The following is a 16796-nucleotide window of genomic DNA, read 5'->3' as shown; positions in this document are numbered from 1 at the left end:
CTTTGCAGTAGAAGTCAGGGTCTCCTCATAATCAATGCCCTAACCCTGAGAAAAGCCCTTCACAACTAAACAAGCTTTGTACTTATCCAAAGTACCATCCAATTTGTATTTGATTTTGTAAACCCACTTGCAAGCAATGGGTTTCTTCCTTGGTGGAAGATCAGAAAGAACCTAGGCATTGTTCTTCAGCAGGCTCTGGTGTTCAGATGTCATGGCCTCTTCCCACTCTGGAATTCCTTTAGCGTCGGAATATGTTTGAGGTTCAAACACACTATGAATGTTGGCCATGAGAGAGAGGTTAACAGACTCTGTAGATTTGCTCTTTTTCCAAGCAATTCTCCCATCAATGAGCTCACCGTCACGAAGATCAGCATGTGTCTTAGCCCACCACTTAGGCCAGAGAGGAGAACGACCAGCATTAGAATCAGGAGATGCTTGGTGATCAAGTTCCTCATCAGAAGAATCGGGATCAAACTCAGATGAAGCATGTAAGGAAACTCAGATGCGAAAACAACTTCCTACACTAATCCCTTGAGTATTGTGCAAATTCCTATTAAATCCTTACAATTTCAGATTCGATATTAAGTAAACAATAATATTGCAGTCAACCATGAATACAAAAAAAAGACAAAGAAAGAAAATACATAAACACAAAGATATGCCAATGGGAAAATCCTTTCGGTAAAACAACCCCACCCCTCCAAAACCTGCACAATGTATTATCTTCAACACAAAGGTTACAACACACTTGCAATGCAAGTTCTTTCAAGACATGAAAGACAAATCCATTAGCAGCATATCATAGCAACAATACACTTTCACTCTCCACTATCTGCAACCCTAAAAACGCTTATATCATGCGCTTTCCATTTTAGGGAAACTTCCAAAGAGCAACCGTTATTAGGATTTTACCATTCTCTAGAAAAGTAGGAACCCAAAAAAACTTTCGTGCTAGATAGAGACTAGAGTGTACAGTACTCAATGATCAATTGTCACATGTCTTCATGTCTTCACCCATCATCATATCTTCCAAAGATAGCTCTTACGCGTCATAGGAATCTGTCATAACCGTTTCAGCCATAATCTCCTTACACACAATTCAAGATGCTGACACATACAAGTGGAGTGACACATCAACATGCCAACTAGAGATGTACACACACACTAAATTACATTATTTGCAAAAAATGCATTTACAAAACAAATAATAAGAATAGGAATTATCCAAGGTTAAGACACCTTATTCCTAACAAAGCATCTAGAAATCGAGGTGATCCTGTAGGAGAAGTGGAAGGTGTCCTTGCAAGAGAAGCAGGAGGTGTGTGTATAGGGATCACTGGTATAACTGGAGTTGCGGGAGCTACTAAAGCCCTCCCATCAAGTGGACCTAATGGAAGCCTAACTCCCAAATCATGAGCCTTCATAGGCTGGTCTGTTGGATCAGGAACAAGAGAAACAGGCATGAATGGTCCTCATTGTTCATCAAAGACCATCATGACTGTGGATGAGACGCGATGTCTCAACATCGATCAGGCAGTAGGCTTTGTGAAGACTACTGTATCCAGCAAGCATGAGTTTCTGACTCTTGGCATCCAACTTGGTGCGTGACGCATCAAGGACCAGGGAGCCAAAAACCTTCAAGTGACTGATTCTGGGCTTGCAACCTAACTAGCGTCTTCTAAAGTTTTACCTTTGACCGCCACTATGGGTGAGTGGTTCAACAAATAAACTGCAGTATTAATTGCTTCTATCCAAAACTTCTTCAGAACATGTATTTGTTCAAGCATGGATTGAGCCATCTCGGTGATTGTTTTGTTCCGATGTTCAACTACACTATTCTGTTGTGGTGTGTGTGGTGTGGTTAACTGGCATTTGATGCCATGAGTATCCAAGAAGCTATAGAAAGCATTAGAATAAAATTCCCCCCCATTGTCTGATCTAAGAGTAATAATAGATTTCCCAAACTCTTTTTCAACTAAAGGTTTAAACTTTTGAAATACAGGAAATGCACCTAATTTTTTTTAAGGAAATGCACCCACATATTTCTATTGAAATCATCAACAAACAACAGAAAATACCTGGACCCAAGAATAGGAGTGGCCATAGCATCGTAGATATCGGCATGAACAAGTTTAAGTACCTGAGAAGCTTGCTATGAATCGCCACTGGTGAAAGGTGTGCAATGTTGCTTTGCAGTCTGGCATGCATCACAAACTCCAAGTTGTTGAGTCTGAATCTCAATCCAAAAACAAGCTCATCCTGAGCAAGCAGTGAGAGATAATGCATATTTAAGTGCCCATATTGTTGATGCCAAAGTGTGCTAAGAGAAGACCGCCGAGCAACCATAGCTAAGTCTCGAGAATCACCGGAATCGGTGAGTCTCAAAAGACCATGATCCTTAAGACCCACTGCAACAATAGACTGAGTCGCCCGATCAATGATGGTGCACTGATGTGAACTAAAGGTGACATCCAAGTGTGGAGAATGTCACAGCAAGTGACTCACTGAGAGTAGATTTAGTTCCATTCCTGGAATGTAGTACACATCGAGGAATATGAGATTCCTCCCAACAGACCGAATCTGGATTTTGTCTTTGCCGACAAAAGTGTACTCTTCTCCTCCACCAAAAGTAACCAAATCGGAATAAGACTGGTAGTCGATAAACCAACCAGTCTCTATAGTGAGTGAATTGACAAGAGGCACCTAAATCAATGTACCAGGCAAACGACTTAACATGATTTGCAGGTCTTTTAGCCATGAAAGCATAAAAGCAGATTCTATCTGCTCAATGTGCTTTGCACTGTTCAATTTGGGCTATGAACTTGATTACTTAAATTGTGCAACTAAGCATTTCTGACATTCAACCTTCATGTAACCAAACTTGTGACAATAGTTGCATTGAATGTGCTTATTCCAGGAACCATTTGATGCTGGAGCAGAAGACTTCTGCTAAGATGGCTGTTGAAACTTGCCTTTATCCTTCTGAAAGGATTTAGCAACGAAGGCTTGCTCTGTGGAGGTGGAGCTCAAGTTGCTACCGAACTGTTGTTTCCACTGATCTTGTTGAAGCAGAAGTGTGCAAAGATCAATGAACTTCAGATCAACACCAGAAGACGTGTTGTTGAGAGTCTCAATAAAATGCTCATAAGACTTTGGTAAACTTCGAAGAGTGATAACCACAATGTCCTCTTCCTCCATCTTGCAACCAATGATAAGTAACTGATCACGGATTTCCTGAATCCGATTCAAGTGTGCCTGGAGCAAGGTTTACTCATCTTATGACAATAGAAAACAGAGTGTTCTTCAAAAAGAAAGTGTTGCTTTTGTCAAAAGTCTCATGAAGACTTTTGAGATGTGTCCATATTTCAGCAACTATCTTGCCCGATGGATTCTAAGAAAGCTGATCATCAACCCCAGACAATTTGAGAAGCATCACCACCTCTTGATTATTCAAATCCCATGTATCTTGATCAGGACCAGGAGTAGTCAGATGCTTCGTAACACCCAGAACAAGTTGATCAGTGTTCTGATATTCAAAAATTGCGATGATCTGCTGCTTCAAGTGTCATAATTTTGACCACTGAATTTGGAGTTGAGCTCGAGCAGAATGTTTGTCAGAGATGTCATGGCACATTTTTCAATGAAAGGACGTGAAAATCTGTGAAGGCATGTTCTTCAAGACAAGAAACGAAAGATCTAGAAAATTTGGAGTGACCTAGAAGAGAGCTTGAAAAACCCAAAAGGAAAATGTTGCCATTTTTTGGATACGCTAGCACAAAAATTGAGGCACCTAGAAAAAACGAACGACAACCCAATTGAGCTCTCGAAAAACCCACCAAGAACTTGAAATCAAAATGATTTTTCGAGCTCAAAAATTAGGGTTTCAAAGAAAACCCTAGCTAGCGGCCATGAATGATCGAAATTGTAGAAAATTTGAAAAATGGTGTTTGCAGGCAAAAAGATGCCCAATTTTTTTCAAGACAGAAGCGTTTTGGCTAAGACGGCAGAGAGGATGAAGATTTGATACCAAGAAACCAGATTTTTCACCCTAAAATCGCCAGATGAGCGTCCTCAGAAAAATGCGACTGTATGCCACGATTTTTCACCAATAAACAAGACCCAATAGCTGCAACACAAGTAGAACATCTAACAACGATTTGCATGAAATAACGCGAGTTTCAAAGACGGGCTTTGTATGTGCGCGATATTCCTTTAGGAAATCGCAATCTTCGTAGTGATTGCAAACAAACATCCAATAGAAAATCGCGATTTGCAAGTCACAATTTTCAAGTTGGAAAAAAATTGTGATTTTCAGACCTGTAAGCCTGAGCCAAGATCAAAGAAAACTGAAACCCTAGACGTGACTTGGTATTAGGAAGCAGGTATGTGCGAAATAATTTTGAAACTAATGATCTTTGAATTTCAATTAAGAAATTATTATCTGTTTCTATTTTTTATCATCGTTTCCTAAGGAAACATCGCTTTATTCTTTTATATTTATAGACCTCTCGATCTCTATTAATAACAAGTAAATATTTTTCAAGTACTTCGTAATATGGTATCAGAGCCAATACTCTAAATTTTTTCAAAAATAATTATAATTTCTTGGTTGAAATTATCTACCTTTTATTTTTGAAATTATTTACATGCATATTTGCTTCCAACTCTCTTTATAATCTGACTAGGGTTTCCGTTCTAAGAGATCTGAATCTACTGACTTCTGGTTCGGTTCTGCAACCCATTTTTGTCCAGATCCGTCTGTTTTTTCTATACATTTCCGCCATTTTTTGTGGTTTTTTGCAGCAAGGCCATTTTTGTTCAAAACCCCAATTTTCTGTATTGGATCAATTTAATTTTTTTACAGATTCTTGGTGAGTTTTTTGAGATCTCAACTAGATTGTCATCTGTTTTTTCTAGGTACCTCAATTTTTTAGCCAACCGATCTAGAAACCAACAACATATTCTTTCTAGGTTTTTTGAGCTCTCTTCTGGGTGACCCTTCAAATTTTTTGGGTCTCTACTTTTCGAAGGCTGCATGTACTTGCATGTTTGTTGCATATACTTGCATATTGTTTGCATGTGTTGCTTTACCATGCAAAGTCTCGTGTTTTGCCTCCCTTAAAAATTCTAGTGGATTTTAATAATTTTTTTCCTCAAAAAAAAATTCTGATGGGTTTTCATATTTTTGTTTCTCTAAAAAAGAAATCTTATGGGTTTGTATAAATTTTCCCTTAAAAATATATGATTCTGTAATTTGCAAAGTTGTGTGGGATTCCTTTGTGGGTTTGTAATTTTTTCCTCAAAAATTATTTGTTGGGTTTTACCGTTTTTCTTAACAAAACAAAGCTTTGTATTGTCAAGTTTTGATTGTTTTTTCACCTCAAAAATCATGTCTAGTTTTGATTTTTTTTCACCTCAAAAATCATGTCGGGTTTTGATTGATTTTTTACCTCAAAAATCATGTTGGGTTTTGATTGATTTGTCACCTCAAAAATCATGTTGGATTTTGATTGATTTTTCACCTCAAAAATCATGTTGGGTTTTGATTGATTTTTCACCCCAAAAATTGTGTTTGGTTTTTTTTATTTTCTCCTAAAAATCATGGCTTTTTGCGGTTTGTTTTGGAGCATTATGCTCATCTACAAAGTTTTGGAGCATTATCCAAAGTACCATTAGCAGTCTTCTCAGCAGACATCCTCTGCTCCAAATTCATAAGGCTCTAGGAAAAAGAACATTCGATGCAACTATTGCCACAAGTTTGGGCACATGAAGGTTGAATGTCGGAAGCACTTAGCTGCCCCTATTAAGCAATCTGGTTCGCAGCCCATAGTGGACAATGCGAATCACCTTGAACAAACAGAATTTGCCTTTTAGCTTTTTGATAGCTTTGTGCTCTAGATAGATTAACCATTAAGGGAGGGTATTACAATAATAGATAGAATCTATTATCTTTGCTTAGTATCTAATGGTTATCTATTGTTATCTTCTGTAAATATTAAAATGTTTCTAATATTTAGTTTTTTGTTTCTAGAATAGAATGTTTCTATTCTTTAGTTAGTTGTAGATAACTGTTAGTTTTCTCTTCGCTAGAATTAAAAAAATTATTCTTTACAATTGTTTCTTAAGGAAACATCATTAAGTCTCTTGTATAAATTGATCTCTTGATCACTGTTAATAACAAGCAAATCTTTTCCAATTACTTCGCAATATATAACACCCCTCTATCTAATCAAAAGCCTTCGGTATGATGAAGACCAATGGCATTAAATGCATAATTGGTGGAGGAGCACCTAGAGGATTGGTTAAACTCTAGAGACATTTTGGCTTGTAGTGGCCAGACCATGAGTGAATAAGGGGTGGTTTGTAATCCCAAGCGTGTGTTTGAGTTGTTTAGTAGTCCAATAGGTTATGGGCACATGGTTACTTAATGAGTTGTTAATATAAGCTTGTAGTCGCACAAGTTACTTAGGTAGGTCCAAGATGGTCAAACATTGACTGACCCCAAGGTGAGTGGAAAGGTGTAGAAATGTGTTTAATAGTTGATTTGAACCAAACTTGGCTCATGTGGAGTGAGTTTGAGGTTAGAATGTGTTAGAATGCAAAAAGATATAAAGTTGCTCATAACAACTTTGCAAAGTTGTCATGACAACATTGACAACATTTGCCCAAACATTTGTAACTTACCCAAAATCAATTGGAAGACTGTACTGGTAGTTGCCACACAGGACAAGGAACTATATAAGCTCAGGCAAAGCCCAAGACAAAGATTGGAGTTAGTATTGTACGGAGTTTTAGTTTGAAGCAATCAGCAATATAGAGAAATTTGTTCTCAGTCAATCCGTTTGCGAGCCACTCTTCCACGCCTTAATGGATTGAGTTGGTAAAACTTGGTTACATGTTTACTTAGCATTTCCTTTCTAGTTTCTTGGAGTATCATTGGATTTGCAGGTTGATTTGTTTTGATAGGTGTTCGAATAATTTATTTACAATGTCCTTTACCTAGTAGGTTGCCAAGAAATGGCTCTATCTTGAATTTCAATGGTTGAACTTCTATGGCCTCTTGGAATCAAGAAGAGCATTGCTATACTCTGTAAATATGTCTTTTGGGAACATTTGGAGTTGGTTTCATGTTTTTACACTCAAGTCCTAGGCAACTTTCATGAACCCGGCTAGGTGTTTGAAGGAGTTGCAGAGATTGAAAGCATTGATGGATGGATTGGTTTGTGCCAATCGGGAGTATGGAGGTGTAGAGCATTGAATGAAGATCCTTAGGACATGATTTGGTGGGAAGTTGAGTCCATTTGTGTACCTTTTGTTCACTTGTAGAGACTGGTTGTTTATAAACACTTGAAAATAGGGGTATTTGGAGAAATCCACTATACAAATGAGTTGAGGGTTTGAAATCAAGAAAATCTCAAAGCTTTTCCAAAAGGGTATGACGAACCCTAGTTTGTTTGGGGCCTCATTAAGGAGTTTGGAAAAGTATTGCAAGAAAAGTCAATAAGGAGGGCTAATTGGACACAAAAGGCTACCAGCCCTAATACAAAGGGAATGAAGAGATTGTTAAGAAAACTATGGGTCTTGTGATCATGATGACCCTAGAAACTATCAAATTGACCAATCAAGAAGCCCTATCACACTACCTGGCCTGGGAATTGGTTTTAGGTTGTTAGTTCGAGTACTAGCCTATTGAATGCTAAGGAATAAGAGAGTTTGAAGGAGTGTTTACTTGATAGCTAAGAATCAATGGAGAAGGGGAATTGAAGAGATAGTTCTCAATTCCCTCTTGAGTTAGGGTTAGGCAAAGAACCCTAAGGGGCTTAGAAAGGAACCTAGAAGAGTCCTAGAGGAGATTAGGACCTTGGTGAAGGGGATCCTCCCCATCAATAGCTTTACATGCAAGCATATACATAAACATAAATATATATGAGATTTTTTACTGAGATGTATACTCAACCTCAATCAATAATAATACAATAGTTGCCTGCTTCTTACAAGACCATGCAATCACACCACACCCAAGGCAGAAGAGCAAACAGACCATATTGCAAAGCACACTGAACAGAGGGAGTTTGCCTTCTATGCATTTATGGCCAAAAGACTAGTAGATCATGTCAAAACATCTACCAGGTAGATAGATTCTAAAGTTTCTTGGCACATTATATGCTAAAAAGATTGGTCCACAAAGTACACACCTTGAACCAATTCAGTGATATCTTTGGCATAGGTGAAGAGTAAAATGTTATGGACAAAGGCAAAGTTCAAATTACATATAGTGGGTGAAATCTCATATTTCTCAATTTATACCATGTTTCAGGCATGGAGCTCAATCTGCTCTCAATGAGTTAGATTATGTGAGATTGTCTCAAGTTGGATATCATCTTGAATACAAATAATGTAGAACACAATTACACTACTAAGAGGGGGGTTGAATTAGGAGTATAGAAAATATTTAATCAATTTGACTTTGCTGGTTGATTTACTTAACGAGCATCATATAACAATTAATATAAACACAAACTATTCACAAGAGACTATGCACAAGATATAACATGGAAACCCAATTCAGGATAAAACTACCAACACAAAGACTGCTAGGAACTACTGTCCTAATCCAGTCTCAATCAACCTTCCCACTAACAACTTAAGGGCTTCAACAAATTCGTAAGCTTTAAGAGCTTCAACACTCGTCCAATATGAGCATCAACTCATCTCAAACAAAAGCCTCAACTTATACAATCTGAACATTAGTCCAACAGTTTATATGAGCACCAACTTCTCAAAATTACAATTTGAGCAAATAAATTATATCTCTGTTTTTAATCTAAAACATATATTCTTTCTGATTTTTCTTATGTTGAATAATCTGAATATTTATTGCACTGTTACTTCAAATCTGAAATATCCATGTAGGCCGGAAAACAAGATATGCAAAATCTGAATATGTAACCAACTTTAATTTCAACGGTCCACTTTCAATCAACAGACTTAGACACCTCTTGTCAACAGTATAAAAGAAATCTGTACTGATGTGATCATATCAGAAATGTAGAATAGATTTTAATCCAAAATCAAATGAACTAAATATACCAGTACCAAATATCAAGCCCTCTTTCTTCTGCAATGACTTCATTGTATACGCGATGTCTGCTGCATATGCTTATCAACAGTGATAGATGATTTCAATGTATATATGTTTCCAGTTTTCTTCTGATAAAATTTCCAACACTCAGAGCATTCAATGTGTTTAACTTCTTTTACATTCTTTCAGATATCACATATACCACTCCATCCAACTTTATCACATGAAATATATGCTCTATAATGCTCCACACACGCACCTCTGTGATTATATATCTGAAGCAGCGATCTCCAATATTAATATTCTTTCACCTCATTATTGATAACACGCTCTATTCTTTCAAATGTAGATGTGTGTCTTTTATAATGTCGTAATTGGTTGGGATTGATTTTAACTTCCACCGTTTCAATACACAACAAACAATTAAGTAAAACAAATAAACACACTTTTGTATATTAAATTGCTTATAGACAGAGGATCGTTTGATGTGGCATTAATGTATCGTTTCCCAAAAGTCTCACCATTTCACATATCAAAAGTGATTCTCCTCTTTGCTAGTTTATCCCGACAGATAGCATTCAATATTCTTCAGAATACCATCTGCCTTTGAAAAACATTTCACCGTTTCATGTAAAACCCATATTATTCATGTTACTTTTGAAGAATATATTGTGTCTTAATAAAATACTTTGTTTACACTTGTCACTGATCATCTCAAACCTGTCTACAGCCAATACCGATACTGGAGATATTTGTTTTCAAACACAAGGATGTAAGCAGCCACAATTCAATCTGTACTAACTCAGCCACCATTTAATTTGTACAAGTAACAAATATATTATTAGATGGATTTATTTGATCTAATACCTGTAATATCATCTCTGTTAGAACCACCATACTCATCCTGGTTTTGACATCAATGACAAATTAGTCTACCAATCTCCCCCTGTGATTGATGTCAAGACAATTTAAAATTAGATCAACTAATCTGATTCAAAATTACACTGTCTGAACTGATCACAGTCTTCAAACAACATTTTTTTCTCCCCCTTCGACATCAATGACAAGGGGATGGGGTATAAAGCATAAGTCCTTAATGAATAATCCCCCTAAGTTCATGCCCTAGACCAAGAACTTAGTATGGCAAAGCCACAACTCCAGGTCGCCAACAAGGAGTTCAAAACATAGTTTCTGATGATTCCCTGAAAAATTAATTTCTTGCCGAATCCCATTATCTGCAAGTTTCCTTTCAGATCATACACATTTTGCTCAGTTTGTGTTCCTTCAGCTCCTAATTTTCCTGAACAAATGATCCTTATCTCACACTCTCAAGCATTACATGTTAGATGGTAGTCATTGTCATATAACTGACTAACATTACAAAGATTATATTTTAGACCAGCAACATACCATGCATTATTTGCTTGCAGCATACCACTGATATGTACAGTTCCTTTACCACGTATCTGTACTCAAGACTTTATCTCCCAATTTTACTAGACCATAATTCCAATCTGAGAATGTATAAAACATGCCTCTATCACCTGTCATATGGTTTGAGCAACCACCGTCAACTATCCATAAGTTCTCTTTGGTTGCATGCAAAGTTGTAACAATGAGTGATTTGTATTTCTTTTTCTCCAAACTTTTACTTCTTTCTGATTAGCCAACCTGTTTCTAGGATTAAAATTATTCAACTCACAATTCTTCACAATGTGTCCTGAATTCTTGCATTTGAAATAAATCAAGTTAATGTTATTCAAGAGACCAAAAGAATTTGACCCTAAAAAGTTGAATCTTAGTCTTGGCACAAGCGTACAATTCACTGCTTTATGAACAAAATAATTACAGAAGTGGCAGTAGCCGTAAAATGAGTATGTTCTTCTAGAAAACCATCTGTTAACAAAATTTATTTTACTTACTGCATTATTTGAACTTTCAGCCTTCTCGAAGCCTCCCCAGTTTTAATATTACAATCGCGTTGTTGAGTCAGCATATTATTAAGCATTTCCGAACTTTTTATAAACTTCGATTGCTTGTCAGGTATAAGGTTGAGTTTCTTAATCCAATTTCTTAGACCAACAATTTCACTTTATAACTTGCAGCAACTTTCAGTTTTAAAGGTGAGTTCAGAATTCCCAACATCAAGTTTCTTCTTAGTCTCTTCAAGTTCAAGTTTAAAATTTGTAATAACTTCTACTTTCGTTTTAATATCCTTCAAAAGTTCATTACTTGAGATAATTTTCTTCAATGTACTGACCTCTTTTAAGGCACATACCAGTTATGCTTCAAGATCCGCTTCATCCTCTGACTTGCTGCTTGATTCACCATTGTTAGAATCTGTTGAACAACATCCTAAAGCCATAAACAATATTTCACCATCATCAGAATCACAATTATCAGTACTTTCATTTTTGCCAAGCTTTTCTTTTCCTTAGCAAATATCTTTGATTTATGACCAGATGAGTTCTTGAAAACATCTTCTTCATCACTACTAGCATTAGGACACCTAGCAGCAAAGTGACCATTTTTACCACAGTTTAAGCATTTCATGTGTATGGTCATAGTATTTACCCAGCAATTCATTTAATTGGTATCAGCTATTAAATTTCTTGTTGTGCTAAATAATTTGACTTAGTCACTTTTAATGGTGCCTTGGAGGATAATTGTGTCTCGCATGTGCAAATGGATGGTATGGTTGTGCAATTTGATAAAATTTGAGAAATAATCTGTTCTTTTATCCTTTGAAGATTGCACTGTGGATTTTATAAGTTGTCAATGCCTACCTTATAATTTCATGGTTACGTGATTGAATCTAAACTTTTTTATGGAAGATAAGTATTTGAATGGTTGATATCCTAAGATGGTGTTTGTTATTTAATTTCTTTGAAATCTCTCATTACACACCCTAATTCATTTTTCATTTTTTCAGATCTGACTAGTTTAGGAGGGTATTTTCAACAACTTGCAGTTATTAATCAGATTTTTCATGTTTGTAAGTTGTCTTATTGTCGATATAGTGCTAGAAGTGTCCAATCTTGAGCGATACGTGATTGGAGCAGCCTGCTCAATTGTTGTTATCTTATTTGCTGATCTCCTTGTACATTTAACTATTTCTTTACTTGATTACCAGCAGTCCCTTCTACAGCTATAGCCACGTATGCAACTAAGTTATCCATCATCGTCATGACCAGACACAAAGGGACCTTGGGGTAATCAATCTTGTTTGGTTCCCTTTCTAGAGAAGTGGTGCATTTGTTGTTCTACCTGCATGTTGATAACTGTGTCAAAACACCACTCAACAGGTACCCCACAAATATTTTAATGACAATAGTGACTTGTAGTAAACTATCACACTTGAATAGAGGGTAAAAATGTCATATGATCAAGGTAGGTGCCAAAACAAAAAATCAAGTTGCAGGCAAAATATATCAAGTTTACAATTGATCCTAATTTATTTGACCTCTCTAAACCCGACCATGGGGTCAAACTTTTAATAATAGGTCAAATTTTACAAAGATGTCCCCAAAAAAAGATGATACTATAAGCTCTCCAAAATTAGAAAGGCTCTTCTAGAATCAAAGCTCTACTACCATGTTGAAGTCACCAAAAAGACTAACAGAAGCAGCAATCTTCTATGACACCAAATAACTTTCAACACGCAAGAAAGAAGCAACAAAGGATGTTGCGCTGCCAATAATGATGCATATTACAAACAGACAAAAGGATACAAGATGCAGAATGTATTATTTTAAAATGAAGCCTTGCTTGTAAAGAAAATGTGAGAGCTAGGATAGCATAGGATTGTGTCACAATAAATATGGCATAAGACACCAGGAGATGAGTATTATTATTGTACTCTCAAACTGCGGTGAATAAACTTAACATCCCTAATGTGCATAGGTCTTATAATGATTAGGAAATAACCCCATTCACACCAAGTTAAATACTGAAATTGGAAAAATAAATAGTAAACTTGTCTCATTCACTTTTTCCATATTCCTTTTGAACTCTGAATTTACTGTAACCCCCTATAGGAAGTTCTAAAATACAAACAAGATCTATGAGCGCCATTAAATTCACGCTATGAGAAGAAATATTGCATCCAATTTCCTTCTACAAATTCTTACAAGAATTTTGGATAATCTTGAACATTGTGATATTGCTATCAGGATTTAATTGTGTAGTTTTTGAGTCAAACTCATTGACCCTTTCATGAGTAGTGATTCAACACGAATCCATCTCTCATGAGAATAAATGGAACACTTTGCACTCATTAGATCTAGGTGATGCTCACAGAGGTGAAGCACTGTGACTTCCCGAGAGGTCACCCATCCCAGTACTACTCCAGCTTGAGCATGCTTAACTACGGAGTTTCCTAAATGGTTAAACCCACTCTGCTTGCAACCCCATTTACAAAACCTTCACCAAGTGTTGACTTAAAAACTATACAGTTAAATCCTAAGAGCAATATCACAATTTGACTTGCTATGGAAATTATCTCCTACTTATCAATCTTGAACTTGTTTAGCATTCAATTGCATTTGGTAAATCACTCTTCACTGAACTCTTTAGGTGGCAATAGAGGATACCTAGCAGCAGAAGATTTATTTAAAGCCAGTCATGATGGTAGGAATGCTTTTAACCAAATAAGTCTATAGCAATCTATATTTTAACCACACATCTATAAGTGTGATATTTTTATTTATTAACCAATTGGCAAGTCACAACTACACTGGGTTGCCAGAATTAAATTCTCTCCTTGTGGAATGAACTCCACACGCCTTGTTACAACTATTTTGCTCTCTCTTCCACTACAGCAAAAACTTACTTTCCCTCGTATTGTATTTAGCGTTTTGATCTTGTAATTGGGTCTAATATACTGCTTTTAGATGTGCTTTACAGTGGAAGCAAACATATTCTCAGGAAATTCTAAACAAACTAAAAAGCAAAGATATTTTAAATTTATCATAACTAAATCAAGAAAATATCAAGCTAGGAAAATAGCTGTGAAGAACCGCCATTTTAAAAGAAGCTTGAGGACAGCTACTGAGATTAGCATGCATTCTCAAAAGTTGAATAAAGAAGGATTGAGAATAAGCCACTGTAAGGTGATTATTCATTCTCTAAAAAATATCGACCACCTTGGGAAATTGAGAATTAAATAACACCCACTTCATTTCATACTTACGCACGGCGAGCCCACGCAAAAGGTTTTTTTAAGATGTGTCAGATACCACCGAAGATACAAATGGAACCTAACCACACATGTCCTCCAATTAGATCTTCTAGATTGTCCACACTAACAATCCATCCCTCCCCTCCAAAAGGGGATTTTAGCTATGTTCCCCGGGGACGCGTCCCCCCCAAAAAAACCAGCGTTTCGGGGATGGGGACGTCCCCGTCCCGGAAACTTCATTGGGGACTTGCATCCGTCCCCAATTTTTTAACACACAAAAAATTAAAAAACTAAAAAAAATGTCACTTTTGCCGTCCCCCGACGTCCCCAAAATCGGCAAAAAAAAAGTGTCGTCCCGGAAACCCGTCCCGCTGTCCCCTGCCGTCCCCGTCCCGGAAACTTGGGGGAACATAGGATTTGAGTAAATAACCAAATATAGTACTTGGGTTAAGCATAAGGTTCGTAATTTTTCTTATATCTCCACCGCCGGGAGCCTAGGTATCATATATGCCACCAAAATACAAAGCCTTAAACACTAGGAGAAAAGCACCAACACCTAGCAAGATTAGGTGAATACCTAAAATTGTGGTCATTTTGTTCCTATCTTTCCATACATAACCAAAAAATGGAAAAGATTCTTCTAAAGTTTCAGGTCCAATTAGTGCGTGATAAATACCACCAAAGCCTAAAACTGCAGAAAAAATTAAGTGAAGTACCCTGGATACAAAATAGGGAAAAGTGTCCACAATTTCCCCACCAGGACCGACTCCCCATCCTAGAGTAGCTACATGGGGAAGTAAAATCAATCCTTGTTCATACATAGGTTTTTCAAGTTTTTCTTGTTCTCCCTTCCCTAAGTAGCCCATTTCTGGCATACTTGGATATTAGTGGCATTTTTTAATATAAAAAAGATCCCCTTCACAATCCTAACCTATGTTGTTAATCAATCCTATAGTGAATCACACAGGGTGATCAGGAATGTTGATTCGTAGTACATTGCAAAGATTTTTTCTAAACACTTGTTTCGCTGCCTAACTCATTGGACATGTTTTTGACGATTTTTATGTCGTTCACTCAGTCCATGTCGTTGTAAATCAATAGTACAATCAGTTCCATGTTCAGCCCTGAAATGTCACAAAGAAACTATAGTAGAACTTTATTTTCCCTAATTGATCATCTTCTGAAAATTTCAAAATTACACCACTGCATCTTTACGAATTGGAAAGCGTGTTGAATTACATAACTCGACTTCCGCGAGTAGAACAGAAATCAATTTATTGTTGTGACTGACATTGTGTATATTTACTTTTTTTTAAATGGAATTTCCATGAAGACCTAATTTGTTTCGGAAACAAGATCACTGATGTTACCTGCGCCGTGAACAATCTGTAGAGCTGTGCCTTTCTTAGAGCAACCTTCTGGTATCCTGGACAAACAAACAAGGACAGATTTTTAGGTGTAACAGTCCAACATGATTTATACCTGAAACTAAAAATGTTAATAACATACTTTGATCGACAGTCATGCGATATGAATAATCAAAGCCATCGGATCCTGATGGCCTGCCAAAACCCTCTTTTTTGGGTCTCTCCATTTCACTGGAGGCAAACTAAACGCTAGAAATCGATGGCTGCTGCGCTTGATCTTTCTCTTTGCTCGAGGGAAAAGGTTGAAGAAATTTCGACGGAAATTTTCATTTACATAAAGTTAACGATTTTTTATTCTTACTTCTTCATTCTTCATTCATATGAGAAGATTGGAAATGGAAATAAATATGAAATCTGTTTAGGAGTCTGCTTAAGGCTATGTGGTCTCGTGTGGACTCATTAAAATTGAAATTCAATCATTCATCAGTTCATGACGATGAAAGTAGTTTTTCTATATGACAAGTTAATTTTTTTTTTATATTTGATAATTAAATTTCTTAATAAATTGTCAAATTCTAAAACAAAATGCAATGTGTTTAGTTTCTCTCGATACATGTGAATTTGAGTTTTGCTTATTCTCTATAATGATAGATATTATTTTAGTAGAAGTATATGTGTGAATGGTAAATATTAGTGTTGAGATGTTGGTATGTTTGATTTATTACTTTTAGGATTTATAAGTATTTAGCTATTTGAATTGAATTGGAGTTTATTTTTTATCATAAAATGTAGTTTTATTTTACAATAATTAAATCTACAAATGCAAAATGTAGAAGAAAGTGAAAATGTAATCCATCAACAATTTAAAAGATACATCCAAGCATTAAAATAAATTATGAATCCATGGGAAGCTACATTTGTAGATGTCAATTGAAATTCAAAATATTTAAAGTGACAATAATATGTAAAATGTATATATCAATGGGAAGAGGCTATTTGTTAATTTTAGATGCAGTTGGTTGGTGGATGGTACATGCATTATATGATTTCACAATTGAAACATGTCTGATGTAAATATCTTTTGCTTGTAACTAATTTCAAATTGGTTGATCACTCAGAAACTAAATACATACACTTAGTTTAAACTCTGTCTTATTCATATGCACTT

General features: G+C 36.2%; 1 protein-coding gene across 2 annotated transcripts in view; it reads right to left on the bottom strand.

Annotated features, from left to right (window-relative positions):
• Positions 1-16117, bottom strand: part of LOC149570561 (jagunal-like protein) — a 47768-nt gene extending 31651 nt beyond the window's left edge. The window contains exons 1-2 of one of the 2 annotated variants that reach the window (XM_089823147.1): positions 15771-16117; positions 15632-15687 (exon numbers count right to left, since the gene is read on the bottom strand). In XM_089823147.1, coding sequence (XP_089679273.1) covers positions 15632-15687; positions 15771-15855 — 141 coding nt within the window. In that variant the 5' untranslated portion in view covers positions 15856-16117. The remainder of the gene's footprint in view (positions 1-15631; positions 15688-15770) is intronic. The other variant, XM_089823146.1, reaches the window with a different exon arrangement.
• Between the last annotated feature and the right edge of the window lie 679 nt (positions 16118-16796).

Source organism: Cupressus sempervirens, chromosome 3 (genome assembly GCF_028749045.1).
Source record: "Cupressus sempervirens isolate cs-2001-9-10 chromosome 3, ASM2874904v1, whole genome shotgun sequence".
Lineage (NCBI taxonomy): Eukaryota > Viridiplantae > Streptophyta > Pinopsida > Cupressales > Cupressaceae > Cupressus > Cupressus sempervirens.
Note: the sequence above shows the minus strand (reverse complement) of the source record. Positions and strands in the feature narration are given on the sequence as shown.